Source organism: Alternaria atra (assembly GCF_907166805.1).
Source record: "Alternaria atra isolate CS162 genome assembly, contig: 28, whole genome shotgun sequence".
NCBI lineage: Eukaryota > Fungi > Ascomycota > Dothideomycetes > Pleosporales > Pleosporaceae > Alternaria > Alternaria atra.
This window is the reverse complement of record NW_025091326.1, coordinates 2,154,469-2,165,582: the sequence shown is the minus strand read 5'-3', so window position 1 is coordinate 2,165,582 and position 11,114 is coordinate 2,154,469. Positions and strand designations below refer to the sequence as shown.

The following is an 11,114-nucleotide window of genomic DNA, read 5'->3' as shown; positions in this document are numbered from 1 at the left end:
GGGATTTCAACTTGGCCGGGTTGGCAGAACAAAACGTATATTCAACAGGAGACTCTACGAGCAAAAAGGGGTAAGGCAAGCACTTGAAGATGGCTCCACCGAGTGGATAACGGTAATGGCTTGTATTTGTTCGGATGGCAAAGCTTTGAGTCCAACTCTCATCTTCCAGGGAGCCAACGGAGCTGTTCAATCGAGCTGGATTGATGCTGTACAAGCAGGAGAACACTCAGTATTTACTACGTCATCACCCTCTGGCTAGAGCAACAACGATATTGGGTTAGCTTGGCTCAAGGGGGTGTTTGAGAGAGAAACTAGACGGCATGCTTCAACCGGGTATCGATTACTACTCCTTAACGGCCACGGATCCTATGTAACTATGGAGTTTATTGACTATTGTAACGACAACAAGATCCTCTTGTTTGTACTGCCCCCTCACGCTACCCATACGCTTCAACCCCTCGACGTTTGTATGTTCAAACCCCTCTTGAACGCTTACTCAACTCAGTTGGCTGGATACCTTCAGGACAGCCAGGGGTTGCTCAATTTGACCAAAGGAGACTTCTTCCCGCTCTTCTGGAGGTCCTGGAGCTCTGTATTCAAACCTCCACTTATCCAGAGGTCGTTTGAAGCCACCGGTATATACCCACCCAACCCAGAGGTTGTACTTAAGAAGTTTGCCAAGGAAGCTTCAGATTCTGACAGCAGCCAGTTAGTCCTCTCTAGTGAGGATTGGCTCAAGCTCAAGTCAATCGTACGCCGTAAGGTGAAGGATTAGGGCAGTAAGGACGTTAAGAAGCTTCAACGAAGTTTGTGCTACATCGCAGCTCAAAACAGTATACTCCATGAGGAGATCAGGGGCCTCAGGCAGTCCCTAGCTATCAAGGAGAGGCGAATAAAGCAGTCCTTCACCCTCCAGCTTGATGAGGACGAGGTTTACCACGGGGGAGCCAAACTGTGGTCGCCCAGGAGTGTACAACGAGCTCGCGATCGTCGGGCATCACAACAACAACAACAGGAGCTTGAAAAGCTTCAAAAAGCCGAGAAAGCCGAGGCCGACAAGGCAGCTCGCCTTTGCAAGCTTCAACTCCAAAAAGCAAAGCGTGTTGAACGAGAAAGAGGTTGGGAGGAGACTAGAAAGCGGAAGGCTGCAGAGAAAGCCGAAAGAGACCATCGTAGAAGCCTCCGCGACGCTGCCAAAGCTATACAATTGCCACAATCGGGTAAGCGCAAAGCTTCAAAACCTCATAAGCCAGCTACAAAGCGTCAAAAGCGTAGTGGTGTTGCTCCAGCTGTGGTGGGAGCCGCAAGGGTTGCACCAGCTGCTCCACCGCGTAGTCGCCGTGAACGGGTGATAACGCCCTCCAAAAAAATATCTGAATAAGCTAAAACTTTCGTAGGCCTGTATATAGTATAATCCCAGCTTTGCGCAATTTAATTACGATTTGTGGTGGCTCTACAACCTCATCTTTTTGAATATATTGTTGTTGTTGGGGTGTCCAACCAGCGACCATGCCCATCGAACGCACGGATACTGTAGTAACACCAGCAGGACGTGCGCGCAGCAACGCGCGCAACACTACAACGCGAACCTCAAACTTTTGCAATAAGAAATCTTTGTTCAGAAGTCGCTGTTATCTGCACCCTTAATTTCCACCTTGAGAGTGTGGAAGTAGTGCCCAATTTCGCCGCAACAGCTGCAGCGTCGCCCTAGAGCTACGCGCACTCTCTTCGCCAACTCCTCACGCCCTTTACAACTACCACCCTCTCCTTTAGCAATTAAGCCAAGTATCAACAGTTTTTAATTTTCTACCTCCTCGCGCGCAGCGCCGCTTGTGAGTCTCCCACCTAGTGAGCATTTCTTCAAGGCCACATCGCTACGCGCGTCACGACCTTCTTATAAGCTATCCGTTGCGCGCCTTGTTTAAGCTGTCGCACTTATTTTTCACACGAAGTTACCAGAGACCCTCGATGGGTTTGCATCCTGCTTGATATTCGGGTCGATTGCGCCTCTATTTCTTTGTCGTTGCGCAGTGTTTTCGCTTCCAAGCGATATCATCTTACTGTTTATTTATTCTACTAGCAAGCCCAAGTATTACCTTCTACTTCGGAGTTGTGGGCTGTGTTAGTGCTTAATACAAAAAGGAAATGTTTTATTAGAAATCGATCCTTCAGGGCCCTTCGAGGCAGTTCAAAATAGTCGATTGGGGCCCCAGCTTCTCAAGCTCCTCACCCACAACACCAAGAAACCGGAACGGGCATCTGGAAGGACAATCAGGAATATAGCAGAGAATCAACAACTCAGCGAAAGTATGTTTGACGCTTGCGTCCATCTCGCGATCCCCTACGAAGGCTTTAAGTTGGAAGCCAAGTTCGAGATGATGACATTAATGGACTTCGATAAGCTTCAACATTTTCTCAGCAAATAATCTCGACCACGATACCATGCAACACATACCTGCAAGTACGCAAAGCCACTCATTAATGAAACATGTCTTAAATACAAAGAACTTGCAGATTTGGAGATGCAACGACTCATCATTGGAGCTGTCCAAAACAAGAAGTGCGCTCCACAGCTAGTCAGAAAGAAATGAACTTTCGCTTACGAGAAGTTCTCGGAGTACTTCGGCAGATGGTCGAGAATGAAGAATATGTGACCGTACCGGTTATGTTGATGGTCGAGGGGGCTGACGCTCTTACGTCGAATGGTATACATCTCATCCTCAGTACGATGGACAGTCCTACCATAGTGACTGTCCTTGAGAAAGTGAGAGATAAGCTTGACTTTGGACTCACAATTACTCGAGCCGCTCTTATGGATCCAATGTATCGCCCAGCAACTTTGAAGTTACTGACGAGCCACCCTGATTTTGACGAGACCTATGTTGACGAGCAAACACTAGTGCTAGCAGCGAGATGAGGCCAAAACGGTTAGGAAACACATAAAGCAGATTTCCGAGAGACATCTCAAGGAGATCTGTTGGACAAACTAGCTGGAGGCGGCTACATAGAACGAAGAGCTTACTGAATTGCTGAGCGACATGTATACACCCGAAGTGTTCACAACGCGCATCATCACTGTGGTCTTACAAAACTGGAAGACCTCGAGTATGCTCATCAAGAAACTGTCGGACGATAGGGTGTGAAGTCATCTATTGTATGGAATGATGCAGCTGCGTTGTGTGCCATACGCCAGATGGATTCGGATACCATTGCCAAGCTCATGGGGTCAAAAGAAAAGTCTTCGCTCAAGGTTCTGCAAGCGGCTGCCAGTAATTGGGATCATGGCGTCGAGGCGGTCGAGCTTCTTATGAACGCTCTCTACAACGCCGTAGCGAAGCACGACTCTGTACCTAAGGAGATTGCTAGGTCTGCGGCAGCCAACTGGAAATGTGGATTCGACATCTTGAAAAGTCTCAAAACAACGTACAAGAAGACGCGAACCGTGACTACCAGTGTCCTTTAAGCAGCGGCCGGTAATCCGAGGCACGGTGTGCGCATGATGGAGTTTCTCCTTGACCCTGGAGACATTGGAGACGTTACACTGCCCGTCCTGGTTTCGGCAGCAGCGAATATAGGCTGTGGGGCAAGCATGACAAGAAAGCTGCTTAACAGAGCTGCAGTACGAGCGAAACATCTTATAACCCAAGGAATACTCAACACAGCAACAGAAAACGAATGCTGTGGAGTGGAAGTGCTGAAGAAGCTCGCAAAATGTAAAGGTGTAGAGTTGGACAACTCGTTATTGCGGTGCGCGGCAGGTAACGCCACCAGCGGCACCATGTGTATGGCGATAGGTCTACAGTCAAGCAGAGGACACCCCAGAGCGGCTGTGACGCCCCGACAACCACGCAAGGACTGAGTACCCCTTACTGAGCACACATTTCAGGCGGGTATCAGGGGTGTCCTTTTCCGGATGTAGAATTTGATCACTAAGTCCCAGGTGTGGGAAGGTGCCTCAGGCAGATACTTGGAGAAACAATCGGACATTACATCTTCCTAAACTACAGCCATTTTTATTCGAGACAACAGGGACAATAAACAGTCGTAGCGTTTTATTCCTATATATATCTCATAGTTGAAGTATGATCATCCTTTGTAAGTATAGGTAGAGTATGTTACAAGGGGTTACGCTTAGGGAGTTATCGCATAGCTATACTACAGTTGTATTTAATAGAAGGCTAGACTCTTGTCCAATCTTATGTTAACCTAACCTAGTCGTCGCCTAAGCATAGTGGCACTTGAACTAAGCTGCAATGCCGCCTTTGAGCTTTTGCTAGGAGATAATGTCATACTAACAGCAGCTCTACGTTGTATCTTGATCGGTCAGGCTGTATCGCTATAGAAATTCTTTTACACGCTCAAATGCAGCCTTGCATCCAATTCCCTGCTCTACAATACCCAGATCCTCCATCGACAAAAAGTCGTCAGCCAAAGGAGTCGTCCAGTCCGTAACCAATTCTCCAAATTCCATCTGTCGTGCAAATTCGTTACCGCCGACACCCCATAGCTCCTCATACTGCTTCTTGCCGACTTCACAGTATACGGCCTCACGACCACTCACTTCAGACCAGAGGTTCAAAATCTCTCCAAAGGTCAGCTTCTCTGGAGCAACACTAGCGTATTTTCCTAGAGTCTTAGGATAGTTGGCAAGAATCTGACGAACCCAGATACCGGGCGTAACAGCCATGTCGCCGGCGACTGGGATCTGGGAACTGGCCCGAGTAGGAACAAATTGAGCGTATTTTCCATTGGCACCGGGCTGAGGGGTTTAGTCTCGGCTATGGATGACAGTCAGGGAGGATCTTACGTATTCGATTGGCTTGAGCATAGGAAAGAATGCCATGTTTGTTGGGTAGTAACCGAAAAATAAGAAAGTGGTCTTCCTTCCCAGCTCAGGTAGCTCCCTCTTGATACGCTCATCGACCTTGGACTTGTAGTCCAAGTGTGGGACTTCTACTTGTCCTTTGGTTAAATCTCGGGCGCCTGGGAGTGTAGACCAGATATAGTGCTCGACAGTAGGAGTACGAGAAACTGCGCGAGCAAGCCGCATAGCTTGCTCTTCTTCAATCTCGCCAGATTTCGACTGGGAATTACCAGTAAAGATATACTCCCAGAAGTTAGTGACGCCAAACACCGCATGAACACCCTGTCATACGTCAGTTTGTGTGGGAGGACTGTGCTTGAAGCAGGACAAGGTATCTGTCTAGCATACTTCAAAGCTCTTGACCAAAGAATCTTCATCGTCAAAGTTGGCCTGAACCACTTCTGCGCCCCGAGAAGCAAGGTCATGGGCCTTTTGGCTGTTTGCATTCCTTGTGATTGCACGGATTTTCCATCCGGGGGTATCGAGTAAGATGTTGGCAACTCCTCCACCCTGAGATCCCGTAGCTCCAGTGATGGCGATGATTTTAGTCATCTTGTGCTGCGGCTAAAGATTGGAGGAGGGGAAGAGGATAAGAGTGCCAAGATTGTGACCTATTGGTGCTTGGAGTGGAAGCTGTGAGCACCTGAATAGTACTCAATGCCCACTACTTATATTAATCCCGCTTCTGCTTTGAAACGCATGTTAAAGCTTGTTCACTAGCGCCAATGAACGGGCTCGCTGCTCCGAGATCTCGAGAGAGAAAATGCACATCACTGCCCTCGAATTCAATACTCTTGGTCGCTAGGTTGCGATCTACGCTGATTGGCGCTGAATGGCTTAGAACGCATATATCGAGATGCTGTCGCTTGGTAATATCTTTAACCTTTTGCTTCAGCAAATTACATCTAGGTATGTCCCACATCCGAATCAGCTTTACATTACCAAAGTCAAAGTAAGTTAGTATATGTCAGCGCCAAGTAATAGCTTAGTACGGAAGCTGTATCTTCCGACTACCGTGTCTGTGCGCGCTTTGCACATAGTTGATTCATACGCACCCTACTATAATAACTGCCTATACTAACCGCATTACGACTACAGGTTTCTCGTCCTGCGTAGGGCATTTGGAGTACTACTTATTAGTTAGTCTGAGAAGCACTAAAAATAGGTTGTACGCCAAGGTTCCCATCCAAAAGTTACATCTTATTGTTGAAGTACGGATTGCTAGTGATCAATCAATGATTCCAAAGAGAGCATGAAAGCAGCTTCAATGTAAGCGCTCGACTCCTTTCCCGTTCTCTCGTTTCGATGGGCAGGCCTCATGAACTGACCGTCCGACCACCAAAGCACTTGGAAGATTCGATCAACCTTAAAGATATCTCCTCAGGAGCGGTGTCCTTGATCTTCTATACATAGAGTAGCTTTGTACGTCTTTAGCAGAGCTGTAGTTATGTCTTCAAAGCACGGCTTGTTTTACCCAGAAAGATGAATATTGTAGTGCCTGATATTAGTTCTAAGTATCATGACAACGTCTAGAACCCAAAGTTCGGCTAGTACCCAATCCCTTCGCCACGAAGAACATCCCCTTTGAGTGTTGATACCATTCACGATGATGAAACTATTCCTGTATACTTCCACTTTATTGAAACTCTGTATACACCAAACCATCTCTCAGCACACTCGTCTTACTTTTCCATCTCATCTCCCGCGTCCTCCAAATACCCCCCACCCCCCAAGTACCTCCCTCTCCCCCCAAAACAGCCACTCCCCTTCCTGTCCCTCGCCATACTTGCCCATGCCCTCTCTCCGTCCCCGCTCGCCCAACTCACCCCATCTCATTAAAAGGTTCCCGTCTAGCACGCCTCTCGCTCCAGTCCCCGCGTCCCAACCCCCCTCATTACTCATCTCGCCTGTGCGAAACGCGCGAGGGTTTAGACTCGCAGGACTATCCAGTGTATTTGCGAGGTAAGCGGTTAGATTTGAGAGGCGACGGTAAGAATCTTCGGACAACGGGGTTATGAGGGCGAGGGTTCCGGACTGAGTCGTGTGGAGGATTTGGTGGAGCGGCTGTTTGGGCGTGGACGGTGATGGTGATGGGGTGGTGTCGTCTTCCATGTCGCCGTCGTCGTTGATAGGGTCGGTTGTGAAGGTATCTGTTGTTGATGGCAAGTTCAGATGACTTGTGACGAGATGCAATGATGTGGGGAAGTGGCCGGTGTGGAAGGTGGATTTATGCAGGAGGCGGGATCCGGCTTCTGATTTGGGGTCTGTTGGATATGTTAGCGATCTAGTGTTTGTGATTGGTCGAGGAGGGTGAGGAGGAGAGGCAGAGGCAGCGAGACTACCACCATCCACCCCTCCACCTCCCCCACCTGGGTAACATACTGTCAGGATCAAACTGGAGCATCTGTAGATTCATGTCTGCATCCGCAACAACAAGATGAAGTTGTTGATCAAACGGCAGAAACTCTACCGCAACAGTCTCCAAACCATGTTTCGACCGTGCAAAGAGGGACATTTTATATGGTTCTTCCTATTTTTCTTCTCGTTAGTATAGATTTCAGACACGAGCGACCTATTCTTCGTCGTCAAGTGATCATAGCAAAAAAGATCTTCCACTTACTGTGTAGCCCGTAAACCAAACACCTCGATACGCATCAGCCATGGCCAGCATACCCGTCCCTGGCAAATTCTTCAAGTCACTAACGTAGCATTGCATATCCACGAACGCGACTGGAAGCAACGTCCCATCTTCCTTGAGACCTCTCACCATGCACTTCTGCCCCTGCGCCATGATCAAAAACCCCTGTGTACCCAGTCCTGAGATGGCAGACACGGCACCTTTAACTTCATCTTTGACAATCAACTTCAGCCGTTTATTTGTCTCCGGGCGATCAGGCTCGGGTACCACGGTGATGACTTCGAAGATGCGTATACACCCCTTCGTAGCGAGATCTTCGCCGTGGACAATGGAAGTACCAACGGCAACAAGGTCTTTGCGTTGATGCGTGGTTTCGCTGACTTCGAGGTTGAGCGTCTTGATGCTGAGGACGACTTCTTGGGGGTCGAGCGTGTGCGTATCGATGATTGCCCAGGATTTCTCGTCTACGAGTTTGATGACGCCGCGTTCGATGGTGGGCTTGAACGTCATGTCTTCTTTGGGTAGCTCGTAGTGGTATGTTTCACTCGGGTCCAGCTGGTACTCTTCCTGTTGGCCTGTTCCGACGATGTACAGACCGGCTGGGTGGTAGGCGAGGGCATGTACATCTGCGTCCATGGGCATGCGTCGTGTTGGCCAGCCGAGGTGGCCGTAGTGTGTTTGAGGCGGGAGTTGGGAAATGCGAAGTGTGTGTGTGGAGTCCAGGTACGCGAACCCGCGCTGACAGTTCGACGTGTGGAATGAGGTGAGGCTCTTGACGGGCTTGCCGCTAAGGCCAATAACGCGAGGTGCGCTCGATGACTCTTTGAAGATGAAGGCTGGGGTTGTACCTCGTTGGAAGACAGTACTGTAGCCGCAAATATCATCTAATGCTAATAGCGTACTCTCAAACCCTGGGTCTTCTGAGCCTGTGTCTTCGATGTATCTCGGCACGTGCTGCTGGGAGAGTTTGACCCATCGCAAGTTCTGAGTCCAGAGTTCTGAAGCAGACCGTGATGGAGAATGGAAAGCCTTGTAGATGACGAGATTGTCGTTCGATGTGCGGATCTACAGGACTGTTAGTTACCAAGAATTGTGAACCAGGAGTAAAATCTTACGATTAGATGAGGCGACTTGGAGGTCGCATCACCCAAATCCGCGGCCAGAATCTCAGTGATGGTCGCTTTGATCGCACTGCGCTTGGGCACATAGTCCATCACTAGTACCGGCGGCAAAAAGCTCAAGGCCTCAGCAACATAACACGGCTTTTCCATGTCCGACATGGCAAAAACGCGCAGACCCCCTTCTGGAGTCAGCAGAAAGGCAAAGACATCCGTGAAGCTGGAAGATTTAAACAAACTGGCCGAGAGCCATTGAGTTCCTGACAAACCCGTCGCTTCAACATCTTCAAGTTCGCCGTCACCAGTGGCTTTGAAAATCTTGACGCTTGAGTCTTCGCGTAAGATGAGGAGGTACGGGTCTGCGAAACTGGCGTTGATGACGTTGAGTTCGTTGCCGGTTTCTTCGTCTTCCATGGGGAGGATTTGATCCATGTTCAATTCTGTTTGAGCGTATTAGTGTGGCAACGCGGATGATGGACACGATCTGACATACCCGAGTCATATGTCCTGACTTCGGTTCGCATTACCTGCACGACCTTTGTGCCGGCTGCCAACACACCTACGAAAAGAGTCGAGCCTTCTTCACGCTCAAAGTCACCCTTGTCAGTTTCTGAGAGTTCGTTGCCGTTGACTTCGTACACGACAGTGCTTTCAGTGCCGTCTTCGCCGACCTTGGAAACAACCAGATACTGGTCATAATCCACGTCGGTAGCCATATTCGCTTCGGTGTCTTCACCAAACGCAGCGGTAACATCTCCGGGGGCTTGCTTCCGAGCATGCACAGCCCAGACGCCATGCGCTGATGGAAGCTCCTTTGTAGCCACACTGACAGGATGCAGTTCACGGTCAAGAGCGGTAATGGCTCCAGCAGCCCCTCTACCTGTTGACAACATGATCTCGCCCTTGTTCAAGGATTCGGTGTCTTTGCCAGGGTGGAGGATGGCGGCTTTAATCGGCGCTATGCTTGGCAAAACGTCGTGTATCCTGAAAGTATATGTTCCTGGCGCTGTGGGTTCAGATACAGCTGCAGTGATCTTCTGGACTGCGGGTGCTGTATCATTGTAAAGGTCGTCCTCCATGTCATCCACATCCTCCTCGTCAGACATATCTTCGTCGCCGTCGGAATCAGCATGTGATTGCTTTCGTCGTAGTTGGGTGGATGTGCCAGTCCAACCTAGCATTACCGATTCCCCATCTTCACTTCCGATGAACAAGCGCCCTCGACCGAGGTTGCTGGTACAAGAAGCAGCAGCTTGAAGGACGTGACCACCATGGTCTTCCGACACGGTCTGTATAGTCATTCCAGATACGGTACGGCCGTCTAGAGTGAAGGTAAGAATGAGGATGCGCCCGCTGTTGAGTACGATCATGACATCACCAGTGTCCTGCGACAAGAGCTCAACCTGACATCCTTCCAGACGCAGGGCCAGGTCTGACTGGTCGCTGAGTGGGAACGAGGTGCAGGCCTTGGCAAATTCGTTGACAGCCACGCCATTTGTCTTTCCTCCCTGGTCGACATGTATGATCTCGTTGCCTCCTACCAAAAGAGCACCGCCGATTGGAGACGGCAGTGGTACCACTTTTGTGATGTCGTAGGGGAGTCCGGAGACTGATAGAAGGGTGGTGGAAGCCTTTTGTTCAAGATCGAGGGTAAAGACGGAGTAGGTGAGGATGTCTTTTCGGTGGGCGAGTAACGACGGAGCGGTAGCTCGTGAGGCAGCGACGATGCCAAAGGTAGGTTCGCGGTACTCGTGCAGAAAGGCGAGGTGGACGGGGTGTGTGAGGGTGGGGTCGAGGTTGGTGAGTGGGAGGACAAAGGAGGAGGAATATGGTGTCTTGTGCTCGACGGCGTGCTCAGCCTTGGTCTCCTTGGGAGCTTCGGCATCGGAATCATAGTCATCTTCGACAAGATCACGCTGGCGAAAGGGCAGGATGGCGAGGTTGTGGGTGCCAAACTTGAGGGCGGCGCATCTGCTGCTGGGGTCTGCCGTCAAGAAGTTGTACGTATCTTTGAGATCAGCGGACCAAGGTGCAATGCCGGGCAAGTCTGGGTTCTCATAGTAGTGTATTGATATTGTATGGAGGTTGTACGTCTCCGGGTCCCACTCTACCAAACTGAGCTTTGCATCCCGAAAGGCTACCAGCAGCGCCTCGCCCTTTGACTTTGTATTGAGCGCCTTCACGCGCGCAAGCGATATGACTGTGCCGGCGAGGGGGAATTCACCCACCAGCACCAGCTTTGCCGTGTTCTCGGTGCGCTGCAATGGCACGTCGGCCGCCTCTGTGTCGAGGTTCGCGGCTGCATTCTCCGACTCGTCTCCTCCGCCCGGGGTGACCTCGGTGGTGGTCGACTTGAGTTCGAAGATCTGGAGTAGCGAGTTCTTTGCGACGACTAGGTTGTTTGATCTAGAGTGCAGGAAGGGAAGGTTGATGGCATGGCTGACGGCGGTTGGCGGGGCTATTTCAGTGTAGCACTGCATGATGGTGGTGGAGG

The 11,114-nt window shown here is 50.1% G+C and overlaps 2 protein-coding genes across 2 annotated transcripts; one reads left to right on the top strand and one right to left on the bottom strand.

Moving 5' to 3' along the window:
- Positions 1-3,038: 3,038 nt before the first annotated feature.
- Positions 3,039-3,463, top strand: ALTATR162_LOCUS7798 (uncharacterized protein; the record flags this gene model as incomplete). The annotated part of the gene is made up of 2 exons (XM_043315427.1): positions 3,039-3,137; positions 3,194-3,463. 2 exons carry the CDS (start codon positions 3,039-3,041, stop codon positions 3,461-3,463), a joined length of 369 nt encoding a protein of 122 aa, XP_043171362.1.
- Positions 3,464-4,336: 873 nt separating this feature from the next.
- ALTATR162_LOCUS7797 (uncharacterized protein) lies at positions 4,337-11,100 on the bottom strand (the record flags this gene model as incomplete). Its single annotated transcript, XM_043315426.1, has 8 exons — positions 4,337-4,759; positions 4,808-5,146; positions 5,213-5,428; positions 6,602-7,128; positions 7,247-7,394; positions 7,485-8,567; positions 8,618-9,060; positions 9,114-11,100. 8 exons carry the CDS (start codon positions 11,098-11,100, stop codon positions 4,337-4,339), a joined length of 5,166 nt encoding a protein of 1,721 aa, XP_043171361.1.
- Between the last annotated feature and the right edge of the window lie 14 nt (positions 11,101-11,114).